This window comes from Hesperophylax consimilis, chromosome 2 (assembly GCF_061612785.1).
Source record: "Hesperophylax consimilis isolate HC1 chromosome 2, BYU_Hcon_1.0, whole genome shotgun sequence".
NCBI classification, from domain to species: Eukaryota; Metazoa; Arthropoda; class Insecta; order Trichoptera; family Limnephilidae; genus Hesperophylax; species Hesperophylax consimilis.
The window spans coordinates 28,388,174-28,409,268 of record NC_142837.1 but is presented as its reverse complement, the minus strand read 5'-3'; the positions used below and the strand labels follow the sequence as shown (position 1 = coordinate 28,409,268).

Sequence of the window (21,095 nt, the reverse complement as noted above, 5' to 3'; positions counted from 1 at the left end):
CGCTATAGCTTTGTTGCCATAGTCCAGTGCGTTTATAACTTTAGTTAATACTTTAATATAGCATCACTTGTACTTCTGTTCTCTCTGAAACCAAATTAGCTGTCGGAGAATATTTTGTATTTTTCTAAGAATGATACTTATCTTGACTTAGCCAGTCTTTCAATAATTTTTGAGAGAGTATTGAGCAAATTGATATTGGTCTGTAATTATTAACATTTTTGTGATCTCCACCTTTGAAAAGAGGTATAATCTTGGCATTTTTACAGTGAAAAGGAAATATGCCATTCTTAAAACTAAGATTAACAATATGAGTTATAGGACCAGCTAATTCATAAACATGCTGTTTATAAACCATGATACTTAAACCATCGATATCACAGGAAAAAGACATTTTTAATTCATTTATAACTTTAGTAACTTGAAAAATGCTAGTAGTTTTAAATTCAAAACTATCTCCTATAACTTGATTACCAGGTATAAAATTGTTAACAAGATACATTTCGTTTTTATTAGCACTGCACAAGTTTTTTGCGTATCTAGGACCAATATCACTGAAGAAGTTATTGACATGGTTGGTAATTATATGTGGATTCTCCTCCGATGAGATAATTTTGTTATTGATTTCTAATTTTTTTATGGACACTTTCTCCTTTTGAATATTTATGGCTTCCTTTATAATCTTCCACTGTTGCTTGTTATTACCGTTGACTTTATCCAGTTTCCTTCCGTAATACGCTTGCTTTGTATATTTTATAATTATACCAAACTATTCAATGTCTTTTCACAGATATATCACAATTCTATTATTTCTATTTAAGTGGTTCTAAATTACTCGAACTAGCAATTAGCGTAGACAATACCAACGGAGCAATCGAGATTGTTCCGATTTCTAAAATTTCAAAAAAATTTTGGAAAATTTTCGCCAATATTAATACCCGATGGAGCTTAACTGAGTCATTGGAAATATTGGAAACTGAATAATAAAAATGCAATGAATATTTTTACGATGTTTGTCAAGTCGCTCGTGCTCGCATTATTTTTATAGTAGCGAAGCAACAGTACTATAAAAACGAATCGAATTGGTTCGCCCTTGAAATCACAAAAAATCATTTAAATATTATTATTATTATTAATGTAGGAAGCAGTGTTAAGGTCTCGTAATAAGCGTTCAATGATGGTTTGAAAGGGAGATATGTAAATACGAATGTTAGAGGGAGCGCGCTAATATAAAAAAAAATCCATAATAATATAGCGAAAATTCTGAAAATATTTAATAACAGACGACTCGTTTGAAATAAAGCATAAATCTCTAGAAAAATGCTTAATTGCACTTAAAGATACTTTGTGAACTTTTTCATACTTATAACATATAACAGAACGAAACGTGCTGTTTATAATTTTCGGAGCAACCTTTGCGATTTTTTTCTATCGAGGAAATTTGATATAATTACCGTTTCGGCATAACAAATGTATTGATATTATATTAAAAAATAACATATATTTTTTATGTTACATAAAAAATAACAAATATTTTTTATGTTACATAAAAAATAACATTTTTTTTATGTTACAAAAAAAAGAATTAAAGAGAAACTATTATAAATCGTTAGAAATTGGGAATGCGGGGGCTTAAGGTTCCGTAGTAAGCGTTAATAAAAAAACAGGAGATGGTGTGAAAATGAGATTGTAAATACGAATATTAGACGGAGTGAGCTTATATTAAAAAAATGTTATATTTAAAAGGTGTTAAACTATAAAGAATCACTTATCTAAAATGGAGCAAATACTTATCTAAAATGGAGCAAATACTTCTCTACAAATGTCTTGAGTAGCATTCAAAGAAAGACTGTGATTTTTTTCATGTTCTACAACAGAACCAAATGTATATTTATAAATTTCAGAGCATACTTTGCGATTTTTTCTATCCACGGAATTTCATGTAATTATATTTTCAACACGGCAAATCCATAAAGATAATGTATAAACAAATGTTTTAAGACTTTTGGATTGATTTCATTTTAGTGACAATTTAGTTCTTTGTTACTGTTTTTTGGTTTGTTACAGAATGCGTCCCGTTGCTGTAAAATACGTGAAAAGTTAACAGTAACAAAAACACAATGGTGCATTGTTTCAACATAAACATTGACATGAGTAGTTAATGCCTCAGTGATCAAGGATTTTTTCAATTTATTTTTTAAAATTATAAATTGTAGTATCGCAACTTCGCTTAAAATAGCTTTAGCCGTGTTTGGTGACCGGATCTGAATAGTCAGGTACTTCCCCACCTTTTTCTCCCCATCTCCTTCTCCACCCTACTACCTTAAGCCTCACAACACACCCTCATTGGGGATGCCATAGTCTTACTGTCTCCAGATGGCTGGCAGCAGTTGGAACTCTAGTTGGAAAACTAACAGTATGGCTTGAATGAAGAGATTTTGCATGTCTCTTGAAACCTTAAAGGTTTATGTTGAAGAATTCAAAGACATTGTTTAGCAGCACCATGCCATTCTCAGTGTCATCTTGTTCAAACGTGGTGTCATCCCTGGCAGTAGTTGTTTGGTACAAATAATTTATAGCATTCCAGGAGGTATGGAATATCTATCTATGGCGCTATTGGGAGGGGACTTTGGGAGTGCGTCTCAGAGAGCAAATCTTATACGGATATCTCGGATATTGATTGTTTTTTGTATATATTTCTATATATATATTCTGACATGGAGCCCATACAGCAGATGCATGCTCTAATTTGCATAATTTAATGCAGTTGAACATAGAAGTCATGGCTTCGAGATTTAGTAGATTGTGGACGTAATTAAAACACGGATAGCATAGAAGACCTCGACAAAATATATGCATTCGTTAAGCAAATAAATATTATAAATATATCCCTCCCATTGCAGCACAAAACGATGGGTCGAGAGACCAGTTAGAGAGGTCAAAGGGTCTCCCCCTATCAGCTTATCCCGATCTGGCATGCTACGGGTGCCAGATGAGGAGAGGCTGGTGGGCAGGCGCATCCAGAAAAAACCTCACCTGATGAACACGGGCACCCCTGTTAAATTACCAAACATTGTAAACCCCTTGGGGTGACCCATGGCAGAGGTGTTAGTTCTCTAATAAATGGTTTCCCAGGTGGCGGTAACCAAACCTGCCACCCAAATTGAAAAAAGTGTTAAAATGTTACAAGGATTATGAGATGATGTATATAGATTTTGTATTTCTTATTATAAGTGCTATTTTTTACCAACTGACCCAAAATAATTGTTAAAAACATTTGCACATTTCATTGGATCACACAATTTTACGTAGTAAATTGTGTGATCTTCATCTGTGATTTTGTTTATATAAGATTATTTTGTTTTTATTGATAATTTGATTTCCACACCTTGTTGTTATTGTTGCCAACATTATTGATTTTTCTTTTTAGGAATATTATTTAGTTCTCTCAATAATGTAACATGGTTTATTTCACTTTTTTTTTAATATTCGTGTAGTTTTTATTTATTTTGGAGTTCTTTATATATTTTTTCTTTATATGTGACTGATATTATTATTACTTGCGTGATTCACGGTTTTATTTTTTTAAATTTAGGCTTTGGAGTCAATGTACTCCTAACATTTGATATACATATGCAAGATTAATTCAAAATTCAATAAACATAAATCGGTTTTATCAGAAGAAAGAGTGCGTTTCAGTTTCCCAATTTTCGATGTTGGGATCTTGTTGTAATTTCACATAATTAATGTAATTATTTTGTAACTAATTACAATTTTGTAAGTAAATACAATTCAGTTTAATCTGTATTACACTAAATATGGTTAATGCATGATTTGAAATTGAGTTAAATGAATTAAGTTTAAAATGTTATTTCCCTGTTCATTTTTTTTTAATTCTTTGGATACATCGATATTAATGTTTCATAAAATGAATGCGTTTTAAAATATAAATTTCCATATTGAAGACAATATTAGCGATTCCTAAACGAAAATCTGAAACAGAAAAAAATAGAAAAAGATACTGGCACACATCTAGGACTCGAACAGAGGACCCTTGCCTTGCCGGGGCACCGCTCTACCAACTGAGCTAATGGGACACTATCTCCTTCGGTCATATTGAATTGTATCATACTTCGATTAAGAACTACCAACATTGCCTTCATCTTTCTCATCTATTTTTTCTATCTTTATGTATGATCCTAGATGTGACCGTATCTTTTTCTGATTTTGCTGTTTCAGATTTTCGTTGAGGAATTGCTAATATTGTCTTCAATAATTAAATATTATAATTTGAGGTTTTACTCACTAAGTTATTCCAAAAAATAAAAATAAATATTTATATTTGTTGTGAACTGTATAAATACTTATTATTAATGATATCAACAATTGAATGAGTGTGAGTGGAATGTGTGCAAAGACAGAATTACGTACCATTTCATCAACTCTGCCTACCCTTTTGGAGAAACGGCGTGATGTTAGATGGTAACTTCAAAAGAAGTATTAAGATATGGATTATGGACAAGAGAAGGAAAAATATAGATATAATGGTTCAACCTCCTTCCCGATAGCCTGAAAACGGAGGATCGAATAAGTAAACATATGAAAAACCTGTTGAATCTATTTGAACTGGTTTATAATTTTCGACTGGTAATAACTTACAAAAATGAGCATACTTACAAAAACAACTGTGTACACTGTGACCTTAGAACGTGGCAGCTAAATAAGATCACATTCTTGTCTGCATTTGTAAAAATATATTATTATTATTTTCTAAATAATACGTGGAAAAAATTATAATTCTATCAATTTTGTTGTACAAAAATTTGACAAAGAAAGTGATGTTGGACACTGCAGGACTCTTCAAGCTTTGGCTTTAGAAAGGGGAGGTAGTACACAACAACTTAAGTGATGTTGGACACTCCAGAGCTTTTCTTGATTTGGCTCTAGAAAATAGAGGTAATACATTACAACTTAAGTGATGTTGGACACTGCAGGGCTCTTCCTGCTTTGGATTTTGAAAGGAGAGGTAATACAATACAACTTAAGTGATGTTGGACGCTGCAGGGCTCTTCTAGTTTTGGCCTTAGAAAGGGGAGGTAATACAACACAACTCAACATCTCAAAAATCAAGTTAAATCCTTTACAGATATATGATTAAATATATTACAAACAAAGTTAAACGCGTTATTTCCAATGTTATTCCGAAATTATTAATGATCATACTTATAACTTTTCAGACTTTCTAGAATTAGGAAAGGACATCTTCTTGGTTATTTCTCTAAATAACCAAAATACCTATCTAACTACAGTTCTATCTAGTAAATTTACGTGGGAACGAAAACACATTATACACAGAACGGTATTGATTAATGTTAAAACTCCCAGAAGACGACTTATGAAGTGATTCTGCTAAAGACATTAATGGTTTTCCACTCTACCTTCTCCCGGTTGTTATCAAAGTGGAAGAACGTGTTACTTATTAAGTATGGAGCGCTTGACAAAGTGTTAGTACGTTTTATAATATTTATGCTGAAGAATACCGAAATCGGTACCTAACTAGCTTAAGGCGATGCACTACGTCGTGTAATATTTTAAATTGAGCCGCTCTCAATAACAACCCTTACGTAGATGGCGATAAGGTTTAAATTCCCGCTTAACACCATCCGCCTGTTTTGATTTATGCAAGAAAAAAACATGGCCAAAAAGTGGCTTTTATTTTATTTTGTGGATGTTCAGGCATAAATATTTAATTTTTTTTCGACCATTTTATAGATAACTTAATTTGCCACATTATACAATAAAATTATAACCGAAAATGGCTTCGTAAGTAGGAGATTTCGAACTTTAAAGCAGTTTTCATAGGCCTTATACATTTTTTTCTGGGCTTATAAAAAGGATTATCTAAAAAATACTCGATTATTTTAAAGGCCAAGACGTATTCTACTCGCAGTATTTGATTAAAGCATCTGAAACATTTCTAGGCGACAAAATTTTCAAACCAAAAACACATGATGTTGCATTACTACGTATGGCATCGCCTTAATGATAGTAAATATATATATGAACTGTTTAATTTGCCATAACCGTTCTCATTAGCAATGCCTTTCTTTAATCGTTCAATTTACCATTACCGTTCTTATTATCTTTATTAAATTCCTAGGATTTCTACATCACTTTGTTGTTGAGCTTTCTTGAACTTTGTGCAATTCTTATGAGAACATACATTTTTACTAATAAGTCACGGGTTTTTTACATGACTTATTGCTCGGTCTAGATTCATGAAAGAAGCCGCCAATATATTTTAGCAATACCTACACGACAATCAAAATAATTAGAAACCTTCACTCCCTGACCTAAACACATTTCCATCAATTCAATTCATTACAATTCATCACTGCTGAAATTTTTTGTGAGATGGTTTGTGTATATGAAAGTGCAGTTCTCAAAAAACCACACTTTTTACTATCGATTAAAATATTAAGACTCTAGTAACAAAACACATATTGTTTTCTACATTTTATTTACGCTGTGAATTCCGGTTGAATTAAATACACGGAAGTTGCATCCGACTCGCCGCTCCGGTTTTTTACGGCCGCTGGCGTTGCATCCGTGCTGAATATTTCACGTTCCGGTTAATCCTCCAATCTGAGACTGGCCGCTGAATGAATATTGCAGCAGTTAATTCTAGTGGCTTTGTAAACCGCCACGCTTCAAGTAACCTCAAATTTTCAAAGATGCTTATTTTAGCCCTTGATCGTAAAACATTGTAGGAGTAAATTTTTTGGAGGATTTGTTTATTTTAGTCAAAAAATTTATATTATTAATAATTATAAGTTCAATCATTGACGAGAATAAAAGCTTCTATTGTCTTCAATGATAAAATATTACAATTTGAGGTTTTACTCATTATTTTATTATTTCAAAAATAAAAAATAATAATAATTACACACGGACTTGGACAGAATAACACGTACTTAAAACAAACCTACTGGAATTACACACAACGAAAAAATATTTTTCTAATATAGTATTTAAATCTTGTGCCAAATAAATATCACATCGGAAAAATGCAAAGGAAAGTAAAAGAAAATATCTTCTTTAAAAAAATAAGATATTTTAAATCAAATTTCAAATAACCGTACAGCGATAAATATTTCACTGACATTCATTCTCGCCTTTCCTTTAAGATTTCATAATATATGATTAATTTTATACAATCAAAGGTTACTTGAAATTTTGAATGTGATTAGGATTGGTTTTTTAGCATACAGTCAGACAACAACTTCAGTAACATTTAGCACACAGTCGGACAACAACTTCAGTAACTTTTAGCATACAGTCAGACAACAACTTCAGTTACTTTTATCATACAGTCGGAAAACAATTTCATTTACTTTTAGCATATAGTCGGACAACAACTTCAGTAACTTTTAGAATACAGTCGGACAACAACTTCAGTTACTTTTATCATACAGTCGGACAACAACTTCAGTTACTTTTAGCATACAGTAAGACAACAATTTCAGTTAATTTTTGAACACAGTCGGACAACAACTTCAGTTACTTTTAGCATACAGTCAGACAACAACTTCAGAAACTTTTAGCATACAGTCGGATAACAGTCAGACAACAACTTCAGTAACTTTTAGCATACAGTCGGACAACAACTTCAGTTACTTTTAGCATACAGTCGGACAACAACTTCAAAAAATACTTCAGAAACTTGTAACATACAGTCGGACAACAACTTCAGTAATGTTTAGCATACAACAATTTCATTTACTTTTAGCATACAATCGGACAACAACTTCAGATACTTTAATCATACAGTCGGACAAAAACTTCAGTTAATTTTAGCATACAGTCAGACAACAACTTCAGTTAATTTTTTAACACTGTCGGACAACAACTTCAGTTACTTTTAGCATACAGTCAGACAACAACTTCAGTTAATTTTTGAACACAGTCGGACAACAACTTCAGTTACTTTTATCATACAGTTGGACAACAACTTCAGCAACTTTTAGCACACAGTCGGACAACAACTTCAGTAAATTTTAGCATACAGTCAGACAACAACTTCAGTTACTTTTATCATACAGTTGGACAACAACTTCAGTAACTTTTAGCACACAGTCGGACAACAACTTCAGTAACTTTTAGCATACACTCGGACAACAACTACAGTTACTTTTATCATACAGTCGGACAACAACTTCAGTTACTTTTAGCATACAGTCAGACAACAACTTCAGTTAATTTTTGAACACTGTCGGACAACAACTTCAGTTACTTTTATCATACAGTCAGACAACAACTACAGTTAATTTTTGAACACTGTCGGACAACAACTTCAGTTAATTTTATCATACAGTCGGACAACAACTTCAGTTAATTTTTGAACACAGTCGGACAACAACTTCAGTTACTTTTATCATACAGTTGGACAACAACTTCAGTAACTTTTAGCACACAGTCGGACAACAACTTCAGTAACTTTTAGCATACAGTCAGACAACAACTTCAGTTACTTTTATCATACAGTTGGACAACAACTTCAGTAACTTTTAGCACACAGTCGGACAACAACTTCAGTAACTTTTAGCATACACTCGGACAACAACTACAGTTACTTTTTGAACACAGTCGGACAACAACTTCAGTTACTTTTATCATACAGTCGGACAACAACTACAGTTAATTTTTGAACACAGTCGGACAACAACTTAAGTTACTTTTAGTATACAGTCAGACAACAACTTCAGTTAATTTTTTAACACAGTCGGACAACAACTTCAGTTACTTTTAGCATACAGTCAGACAACAACTTCAGTTAATTTTTTAACACAGTCGGACAACAACTTCAGTTACTTTTAGCATACAGTCAGACAACAACTTCAGTAACTTTTAGCATACAGTCAGACAACAACTTCAGTTAATTTTTTAACACAGTCGGACAACAACTTCAGTTAATTTTATCATACAGTCGGACAACAACTTCAGTTAATTTTTGAACACAGTCGGACAACAACTTCAGTTACTTTTATCATACAGTTGGACAACAACTTCAGTAACTTTTAGCACACAGTCGGACAACAACTTCAGTAACTTTTAGCATACAGTCAGACAACAACTTCAGTTACTTTTAGCATACAGTCAGACAACAAATTCAGTTAATTTTTGAACACTGTCGGACAACAACTTCAGTTACTTTTATCATACAGTCGGACAACAACTTCAGTTAATTTTTGAACACAGTCGGACAACAACTTCAGTTACTTTTATTATACAGTTGGACAACAACTTCAGTAACTTTTAGCACACAGTCGGACAATAACTTCAGTAACTTTTAGCATATAGTGGGACAACAACTTCAGTTACTTTTAGCATACAGTCGGACAACAATTTCATTTACTTTTAGCATATAGTGGGACAACAACTTCAGTTACTTTTAGCATACAGTCGGACAACAACTTCAGTTACTTTTATCATACAGTCGGACAACAACTTCAGTTACTTTTAGCATACAGTCAGACAACAACTTCAGTTTATTTTTGAATACAGTCGGACAACAACTTCAGTTACTTTTAGTATACAGTCAGACAACAACTTCAGTAACTTTTAGCATACAGTCGGACAACAACTTCAGTTACTTTTATCATACAGTCGGACAACAATTTCATTTACTTTTAGCATACAGTCGGACAACAACTTATATATATGTATAGTGACTATGGTAGAGATGGGGCCAGTTTAAATATATATTTGTCACAAGCTGTAACCCGCCACGCATTGCTGTGCCTCAGTCTGTCTGTGCAGATAGAAAAACAATAGCGCGCTTTGCTTTTAGGACCAACAGATGGCGCCATTGAAAAAACATGATTTTATCGGTCACATCTAAACATGACAGTGACATCTAAATAATATATGTGAATAAAAACACACGCTTATTTGAATTCAAAGTTGTAAAAATTAAATCACAATTTAAATGTAATTGGTGAAAAACTTTCAGAGATTTAAGATTTTGAAATCGTCGTTTTTTTGTGACATTATCGTTATGCGAGGAAATCTCAGCAAAATTATATATTTGTGTACATTACATCATAAAGCTTCATCCACTGAATTTGTATAATGCTGTAATATACTCACATTTAAGCATCCGTTCGAGGGATAACCGCCGTACGTAATACTGAGGTTTAACGCGATAAATTTTCCAAGATAAGCGCTGCGCTGCGCCAGAAATTGGAAGCTCCACAGTACGTAAATCGTATCAGATGGCAATTTACATACAAAATACAACCATGCACTTCTAAACAGTGCATTAACGGTGCGATTAATACTTGTTGCGAATAGAGAATAATCTAAGGGCGGGAAAGAGAAGGTGCAAAGGGTTGGAAGATAATTTACTCTTGTCGCAAGGACATCTGATATCCTTGGAATTCTATTGTTGTTGAGTAAGATTATTTTAAAGTTATTGTCGATAGGTTCTTGCTCATTTATTATTCGAGTTTTTAATGCGAATCCTTTACAAAAACTGCTCCCTCAACTGGAATAGTATTTAAAATTTAAAAGTAGGTACTATTAAAAACTTTTACAATAATAATTCTCCCTTGAATGTATTTTTATTTAACTATTTGAGTGTTGCAGGCTAACTCGTTTCACTCTTCCCGGGAAGTTATAATTGCGGTGTAAATATAACGCGGCGCGTAAGGTTAGAACTATGAAAAACTTATTATTATTTACTATACCAACGTTGAACCGGTGCCTGCGCCGGCGCCGGCGAATATTAATCTAATTAGTAAACTAGTCCCAGCGAGAGCTCGTACGGACGTCATCGAAGTTCGTCTCTTTCTTTCTCACGCGTCTTGTTTGAAAACGAGAAAGATAGATAATACTGAAACCATGATATCACATACGATATTTCACTGAATCTAGTATAAAACGGTTAATCTATCTATTTACTTAAGCGCTTGTTATATGATAGCGAAATTTCGCAAACTGTCAAAATGTCTTCATTTTTATGTCACTAGAGGGCGGTAGTTGTACATTAATGAACTTGTTAAAATATAACATCACATGTGCGTTTGTCGCAAAGCAATGAACGTATAATATGAATGTGAAATATTAAGTAAAACAAACAACTTAGTAAAAAAGTATGACTTATTTGCAGAATCTACTATTTTGGTAAAGCATTTAATTTGACATTTTTCATAAATGTTTCATCATTCACTTGCTGTTGTCATTAGTGTTGAGGAACATTTCCGATACATATAGTTTATTTTACACGGTGTTCGGAAACTCGTGGTATAAACGGTAAAACCCTTTATAGGTCATAAGCTAAAAACGGATAGTTTTGAAACCTGCAACATTAAGGTTTATATTTCTTTATGTTTACAAGTTATAAGCCCTTGGGTTGTAATCATTCTGAGGTAACGCACAGAGGTCTTGAATCGAACCAACCGCCCAAAGTTCTCACATGTTGAGTAAATTTACGAAAATCGCGTCCTGGTCAGTTTCTCTATAAAATTATCAAAGCAGTTATTCATTTATTGTCAATTTTGGGTTATGACTTTTTTTATTTGAGCTTTCGTTTTCGAGAAAATCGAAGGTGGATTTATTTGGTAAATTTCTTAATTTTATATTTGATAGAATATCTATACATATTAATAACATCATTAATAAATTGACCTCGAGAAATAAAAGAAATTTTATTTTTTTATTTATATATTTGTTAAATTATTCTGTGTCATTTAGTACAACTAAACAATAATCTTTTTTCATTTATTCGTTACTTGAAGCATACCTTGTTTGGAGTATTTTTTCCGGCTGCCATGGATAAATCATAATATTGATCTACAAAGAGAAAAATAATATTGGTAATTTTTGGTTCAATTACCAAACGTGCCCTATGAAAAAACGTTCACTCTCCCACTTAGTCAGAGCGCGTAAAGACAATGAATTCTCTCACACACACTTGCATAAAGATGCCGCCAGTAAACAACATGACGTTAGTGCTAACCGTTAGGAAAAGGAACGCATGTTAAATGTTGAATTTTACAACTTTTAAAAAATATGACACTTGAAAAAATACAATACGTCAAATTTACATGAAAAAAGAGAATTTGTGAGTATTTACTGTTTTTGTAGCTTCATAAGATTATTGCAATTCTTTAAGTGAGTCGGTATTCTACTTTTAGACCCATTAATGAAACATCTTGATGGCATTTTCGAAATATATACGCCGTAAAACAGGGAGCCTATAGCTTCACCGCCATCACCGGGGGCTTCCATCCCGGAATAAGTAAAAAACTGTGAAATGCGTTGAAAATTTGGTGCAAGATGAAGTATTTATTTAATTGTTAATATCCACAGATAGCATAACGATAATTAGAGGCCGTACTTCTACAGATGTGTGTATTATATACATATTTTAAATTAAAAATATAGTGTAAAGCCGTTATTAACGCGATAAACATACATCCAAGTTTTAAAAGTGGGTTGTATGGTGTATCAATGTTTTTATTTTTTATGGTCGAATGCCTACAACAACTACAAAAAAAAATAGGCAGACTGAAAAATAATAGTCCATTAATTGGTAACAAAGAATATGAAGTCTGAGAATGACATACGAAAGGTAGTATTAAGCCGTTTTAGAGAGCCGTTTTCCAGCAAATCACCATTCTGCCCTATAACCCACTCTTAAAGAGTGTTTGTGGCGGGCGGCATGGAGTTGATTTTTCACTCTTTTATTCCGAGATTGATAAAATTCTGCACACTAGACATTCCAAACATGAGGATGGTGACTGTGTATAAGAGGTTTCCTATACCTTAAAGATAAATTAAGCCCGGTCAGCTCCAGGTGATTCAGCTTTGTTTTATACGTTAGATTTACCTGGTACATTATTTTTTCTCTCATTTGTTTTTTATTTTTTTTTATTTATTTTACAGCTAGTAGAACCCAGATAATGCTCAGTGAGATATATGAAGAATACATCTGTAATTTTTTTGAACATTGCCTCAAAACGGAATACTTTGCACTCCAGGGTGAACTCTTTGAACAAGTGGAGGTAGTTACGATGTGAAGTCCGTTATCGCCAGTACTAGCCAACTTTTTTATGGAGGAATTGAAGAATTGATACTCGACCCAGCTTCGGCTATTCCTAAAGTATGGTGGCGCTATGTCTATGATGTCTTCGCCATTTGGTCTCATGGAACGGAGAAACTGAATGAATTCCTGGACCATCTTAATTTACTCCACAGCAAAATTAAGTTCACAATGGATCTGGAAAACCAAGAAAGAATCTTTTCTTTTCTAGATGTGGAGATGATGCGAAAAGGAGATGGTAGCCTAGGGCGCACTGTGTATAGAAAACCAATGTATACGAACCGGAATCGCATCACCACTCAGCACAGAAGAGAGGACTTATCCACACGTTGAAGACCCGTAACAAAATATTTGAAGAACCGAAAATCTGATCAAAACTTTTAAAGTTAACAGATACACTATAGCGTAACGGTTACCCCGGAAAATATATTAAGCAAATCATAAGACTCAAATCTACCCCAAACAAAGACAGGATTGAACAAAAGTCAAAAAGCTGCGCTTTCTTACCTTATGTCTACAATGTGGCAGGCAAAATCGCCAGGATACTAAGGAAAGAAAGCATAAAGACTGTCTTCGGAACCACAACTAAAATACAGGACTGACTAAGGACTGTAAAAACTAAGTTTCCTATGGAAACAGATGGAGTTTACAAGATCAGCTGTTCCTGATGTGATAAGGTGTATGTAGGTCAGACAGAACGGACAATCTCCAAAAGGATATCTGAACAATTCAGAGCTTGTAAACTAGGCGACCCTGACAAATCGGCAATTGCCGAGCATTTGATTGAAACCGGGCATTACTTTGGATTTGTTCCTGAAGTCCTGGGGAGATCAAAAACTTATAAAGCACGGCTGATTATGGAGGCAATTTCACAAAAATCCCGTAAATATTAATAGAGACGATAGAGCTAATCTCAATAGTTCTTGGTATCCGGTAATTGACGGCTACACCAGAACTCATCAGAAAACCACTTAAAAATTATACGTTAATGTCAGCTCTTAGAGGGTTGGAGCCGGCAACACGGTATCGCATCTTCATACTTAAGCACACATTTCACCGCAACCTTTGATTCCGCAATCTTCCCTGATGATGACACTGCAATGCTGTCCAAAACGTTGGCTAAAGAAGGCAGAACTAATTGCAACACAGCATTTTACCCCAAAAGCAAATCACTTTACTAATACGAATTTTATTCGTAAATTGAATTCATATATTTTTTTCTAAATTATATACTTCTTATATTCTATTAATATATGTACTCCTTATTTTCTTTTCTATTGTCTAGTTTCTATATTTTTTTAAAATTTCTTCTATATTTACTATATTATTTTAATGTACTTTATATTTAATCAACCACCACAACACGGGCATTTGCCTTGCTTGGTGGTCTAAACATTCTTAATGACTGTTATAACAATGCACTGAAAAATAAAGTTTTTCTTTTTTTATAAAAATCACCGTGGGAATACTAACAGCAGTGTGCCACAAATAAAATTTTAATATGGTATTAATTTTCTGAAATAACACATCTTATAAAAATCTTCGAGTGAAACGTTTTCTTCATCATTTCTTCCCCCGATTTTATTGGGGTTGCCGTAGTCCCACTCGCTTCGGACAGTTGGGACTCTTGTGCAGCATTCACTTACAAAATCCTTTTAAATATCGTGCTATGATTAAATTCATACCTGTCGTGATCTGTAGCATGCTTAGAAGCATCATGACGGAACAAAGGTCGCTAACGCCCTTCATCTCTCGGCCGGAGTGGGGTGATCTAATGGGAGTACGGAGAGCCAATGGAGCCCTAGTTGGGATTTAGCGGGGCCCTAGCAGAGGGGCTGTGGGTGCCCCACCTTGCTTATCATCATTATATCCTGAAATTGAAAAAAAATTGAATTACGATTTCAACATAATGAGTTGCACAACTAAAGTAAGGCATTATACGCAAAGGTGGGAAATATTCGGATATGAGACTTATCGGCGTAGGTTGGAGACAATACGGTCGTAAGTGTAATATTGGAATTTAGGTACCTTCCTGCCTACTATAAAAAGGTAATAGTTTTTCCAAATTTTAATATTTTCGGGAGCTTATGCTATTCATTTCCTATATTCGTCTTCCTCTGCCTTTTACCCACCCACTTATTTGATATAAACATAACAAAACTCACAACTTTTACCAACTAAAGTTTAAGAAAAATCTGTTGACTTTATTCAACCTCAGATAAAGTGATTGGTAATGTTATGGTTGTTATTTTTTTAAAATATAATTTGATCTTTTTTTTCATTTTTAATTTTTTTGTTATATATTTATCTTTGTGTTATATGTTTAAGCTGTTTCTTTCAAATAAATGTAAGCTCTACAATGAAACTTCATCTAAATAATAATTATTTATGTAAAATAGTTAATGTGACTTATTTTTGAATTGTGCATCCAATTCAGGGGTGGGTAATAAAAACTTGAATCTTAGAACACGAAATTTTATAGCTGTTGCACTCGAAAAATTAATATATGAGTAAGATTGAAGGTAAAGGTTGGGTTGAAAAAAGAAAAGGTTGAAGGAAAAATTGGAGACACCATAAAAAAGACTCAATATTACAAGTATTCAAAAATTCATCGTAAAGACATAAATATAACATCCAAATTCCTCTATTTTCTAAACAACTTACAAATATATTTACAAAGAGATAAAATATTTTAATAGTCTCCCGTAGAAATAAAAAATAACGGATTTTTTTTTGTAAATTTTAGATTGATGCAATCCTATTACAATACACATGAAATAACAAACATATACAAAATATAACAAAAATATACAAAGCTTTAAATGAAATATTTTACAATAACCGATATTTTAGAGTTCCTGCCTAAAATGACTTTTGAAATCTTCAAGGCCAATGTTGAAAATGTCAAGAGACCTAGAGGTATCATTTAGCAGCGCCATACCTCTTGTCATGCTATGCTGGGTCATAACGTCCGTTCTTCCGTGTAGAATACAGAGAAAGTCGTGGGGTCCAAACAATTTATAGCATTCCAAGAGGTATGGGCTGTCAATGTTCATGATTTTAAAGGCTGTTACTTGAAGGGTCCCATTTCTCCTAGATTGGAGAGTTTCGTAGTGCGTTTCGGAGAGCAAATCTATGTAATGCATAAATCGTGGGTATTCACCGTGCGTTCTCATATCTAAGAATTTTTTTTTTTTAATTTGTTCTAATAATTCTATGTATTTTTGCTGGCATGTGGCCCAGACAGCAGAAGCGTATTCTAATTTAGAAGGCAGTTGAACATCGATGTTATTGCTTCGGGCTTGGAGGTAGTAGTAGGTAGCTTAGTATTATTAAAAAAAAATGTTTTTTTTTTTAAACTGAACACTCAGAAATCATTGACAAAATTCAGTTACTTCATTTGGAACCATATTAATGTTTCCACATCCTGTTTTATTAAACACCTTTATGATATTACTTTTTACTCCAACACCTCAAGAGCTAGTTCTCTTCATTGGCGCAGAAATACTTAAAAACATGTAATATCACGATTTTTTCATATGCCATTAACTATGTAAAAATGTTAGAAATTAAAATATTTTTATATTTTATGCATTTTAATAGAATAAATTGTGAAAACAATAATTAAAAAAGTAAATACATAAAATTTGATTTTCACGAAATTCACAAAAGTGGCAATATCTCGAAAACTAACGATTTTTATTTGTTATTTTGATATTCTGGTCCTTCATAAAGTGGCCGATCAGCCATCCAATGAATAATGTTGACTTTTGGGACAATACCTTATATGTAAAGTTTAATTTAATTGAAAGTCAACAACACACTCTCTTTCAGTAGCTTTTCCAGCCTTCTTTATCCCTGGTAGCCAGCTATGTATGAACAGTTTGCCGAAATAGCTGAACTACAACACACGTATGCACAGTTTTACACATGCTGTCAGATTTCACACAAAATTCGGGAAGGCAAAAATCTCACCGCGTTATAATACTCCCCGTGTGAACGGGGATTTTTTCTTTGCTCTTTGGTCTTTTGCGTTTTATCATTTTTTTAATTTATTGAAATTATATTTTTGCTGTCGGGAATGAATGAATATAATATAATATCTTGGAAGTGGAAACTAAGCCACTTCCCGACATCCGACCGAAACTCGTCAGAATCGTTGTCGTTGACAATTCATTCAATCAACTTTAGTTGGCGATCACCTATCCCCTAATCACTTAATCTTCTATACATACGAGGACATGTACGCATTTCTCAGAAATATTATTACATTACAGAAGTTAATATACGAAATAAATGACAGTCCTACCTGGTCGGCATTTGGCATGGTTTGTATAGTCGTCGACTCCAGTTTCTTCGTAGGAAGGTTCAATCATCATTCAAACCATTTTTTTATGTTTTAAAAGACATTGAATTTTAAAATGTTGATTTGCACAAGGTTGATTTTTTACATGACAAGCGTTACATGCATATTTTTTTACAAGCGCACTCAAGAGCGTAGGAGTTATAATAAACTCATTAGGGAATTCTTACGTAATATATTAAGGCGATGCCATATGTACTAATGCAAAATCATGTGTTTTTGGTTTGAAAATTTGGTCGCCTAGAAATATTTCAGATGCTTTAATTAAAACTGCGAGTAGAATACATCTTGAGCTTTGAAATAATCAAGTATTTTTTTTATATAAATCTTTTTATAAGCCCAGAAACAAATAATGCCTAGGTCTATGAAAACTGCTTTAAAGTTCAAAATCTCCTATTTACGAACTCATTTTCGGTTATGATTTTATTGTATAATGTGGTAAATTAAGTTATTTATAAAATGATCGGAAAAAATTTAAATATTTATGCTTGAATATCCACAAAATAAAATAAAAGGCTCTTTTTGGCCATGTTTTTTTCTTGCATAAATCAAAACAGGCAGATGGTGTTAAGCGGGAATTTAAACCTTATCGCCATCTACGTAAGGGTTGTTATTGATAGCGGCTCAATTTAAAATATTACACGACGTAGTGCATCGCCTTAATTGTACACTCTGCATAGTTCCTCGAAAATCCCAAGATTGTAATAAACAAGTTGACTGGTACTCGGGGCGATATTTATTTAGAAAGCAATATAGTAGACGTAGTAAAAGCCAAGTAATTCCCCACCTTCTTTATCTCTATCTCCTTCTTCTCTTCTCTACTGCCAGCCTCACAACATATCTCAAACGGGGATGCTATAATCCAACTGGTTCCAGAAGGTTGAAATCAGATGGAAATCTTGTGCGGTATTCACATAGAGGAAATAAGAAACAAACAAAAAATTTCACGCGAACATTTTTGTTCCCTTTACATTTGTAAAATATTATACATAAATTTATTTCTTAAATCAGCCAGAAAATACCGAGTAGTAGGTACAGATGGGTCGGTATGACATTACTCAGGCGTGAATTTCATGTCCAAATACCAGAATTACACTGCCATACGGAGAAAAATCAGTATTGCTGATTTATTAAAATCATTTCCTAGTAAATTATTAGTACTTTCATAATATATCGGAACACGTGTTCATGCAGTTGCGTTTATCCTGTTATTATATAATAACAAAATGCGAAAATATAACATATTTTTGAACATGTGTTCCTACGTCGCCATATCACATTCGTGTTTTACTGATAGGTTTTTAGAAATTCTGAAAATTTTTTCGTTAAAGGCCTGCAGTTTCGTTTTTGACAGAAATTCGAATAATTTGAAGAGATTTTTAATAAATAGCAATATTTTATATCAGTAAGATATAAAAATAATAGTATAAAATATCTCTTTGCAGAATTACACATGGACGGATTTAACCACATTTTCTTAATATGCAAAGGTCCCGAAGTCATGTGTAGATGCGACCGTATCTTTTTAAAAAACACACACAAAAATATATATTCTTTAAACAAAACACAGGAACAGGATGAGAAGGGAAACATAATGAAGGAAAAGAAGGTGAAGATAAAATAAGGCAATGTTTTATGACCCAATGCTTAATCCTTCCCTTGATCCTACGTCCATCCTACTTCTTTATTATTGGCATGTGCTTGCTGTGGAAGTGTATAACGGCTGATTAAAACCTCTACCTCCTGTCTTTGTTTAAAGCATGTATTCAGAGTCCTTAAAATAGATTGCTCAATATTGTACTGGGGGGAGATTCCGGTTCTACTTAAGGATAAGGAATTGTCCTTAACCTAATAACCACTAACAACTTTTTCTTTAACTGCTATTCCAGGTGGGGGATTCCTGTTCAACTTAAGGATAAAGAATTGTCCTTAAACTCATAATCATTAACAACTTTTTCGTTATCTGCTATTCCAGAGGGGAGATTCCGGTTCTACTTAAGGATAGTGAATTTTCCTAAACCTTAAAATTATTAACGACTTTCAAGGACAAAGATTCCGGATTTACTCATGGAAAATGGATTGTCCTTAATCTTTTTGATACTTCTCTCGGATGATATCAGTATTGTCCATAACTTTGAAATTAACGACTTTTTCGCTAACTGCGATTCTCTCGAATGACAGCGAAGAAGATGTCAATTTAAAGGTTATAGACTCTGGTCGCTGGTCAAACCGAAACAAGATTACCGTTAATGGTATAATAATTAAATAAGTAAAACATCTGAATGATTTCTTTCGTCGTGGTATCTCTATGGATATAAAACGTTTTGAATCCAAAATCCTGCCTTTGACCTTCAACGATTCCACCATTAGAGAAAAATAAAAAATTGAACAATGGGCACATTTGTCTGACTCCAGTAATGAATGCGTTACCTATTTTTTGCTGTTTAGAAACCTGAATTAATTTGTATGCTGCCGACGTAGGTACAGTCTGTACACTTAATTAATTTGTATGCCACCGACTGTAAGTACAGTCTCACTGTTGCTCATTTTACATCACTTCCCCGTTAACACGTTTATTTACGCCAGAGTGAAATTGTCACACAGTTTGTCATTTTGTTGACATTTTAATTAATTGACATTATTAATATATGTCACAACATTTAAGTTCCCGCTCCTGGCCCTTAATTAAAACAAGCCTTTAATATCATTTGCTCCACTGAGTATGAGGACGACCTTTATTCTTATTACGTTTCAGAGAGCAGATAAAGAAAGGACTTTAGAGGAAATGTGGCCATTATTTATACCAACCAACTTTACAATATATGACTGTATTAAAAAAGGTAAGATATGTATGCAGTGTTTTCCAAACATTCAATGTGCTTATCTTCAGTGTATTTATTTGTAAAGTTTTTTCCGAAACGATTTGTTAAAGATCTTAATTATGCAGAAACATGAAAACAAATTTCCAAAAATTTTACTCCTCGTCTGTCTGAAAATTGTTTAAACAGCTTGAAAAAATCTGAGATAGTAGTTATGTTCCCTCATGGTCTATATCATCTTTGGGGATGCTATGTGGAGGGTTTTTTCAAGGAAAAGAAGGAGAGAAAGTTCAGATAAGGAAATATGTATGATGAATGGGTAGGAATCTGGGTTCCATTGGGTCCAGGAGTGATGGAAGTATAAATCTATCCCTTTCACTGCATTGCTAGGCGATTAGGTCGAGAAAGTCCTGCTGTAGAGTTTAAATGGTCTACCGCAACCAGTCCCAAGTGGGCAGACGCATCCGCCACCAAGATCTTGAAAAACCTCATCCATGAACCCAGGCACCCCTGCTAAGTCATCTAACGCAGCGAACTATTTGGGGTGACTTAACGTTGCATAGTGCAATATAAATTTAAAAACAACAACTTGAATATTATGATAAAGAAACTTTAAATTTTTTGAATCATCCAATAAAGAAGTAGTAGTGTAAAATGGAAGAATTAAGGTAAAAAACCTAAAATTTAACACCACTCATTATTGTTTCCATTGTAAACAGAATATTAATACGTTAGAAAATAGCTGCGTTTAATCACAGTATGAAAGTGGCTGCAATTCATCATAGTATGAAAGTGGCTGAGTTTCATCACA

At 33.3% G+C, this 21,095-nt stretch overlaps 1 protein-coding gene across 1 annotated transcript in view; it reads right to left on the bottom strand.

Moving 5' to 3' along the window:
- LOC149425878 (uncharacterized) overlaps positions 1-21,095 on the bottom strand; it is a 310,068-nt gene that overhangs the window by 149,407 nt on the left and 139,566 nt on the right. The window contains exon 2 of the mRNA XM_089643802.1: positions 14,788-14,973. Within this exon, the coding sequence (XP_089499928.1) occupies positions 14,788-14,851 (64 nt within the window). The 5' untranslated portion in view covers positions 14,852-14,973. The remainder of the gene's footprint in view (positions 1-14,787; positions 14,974-21,095) is intronic.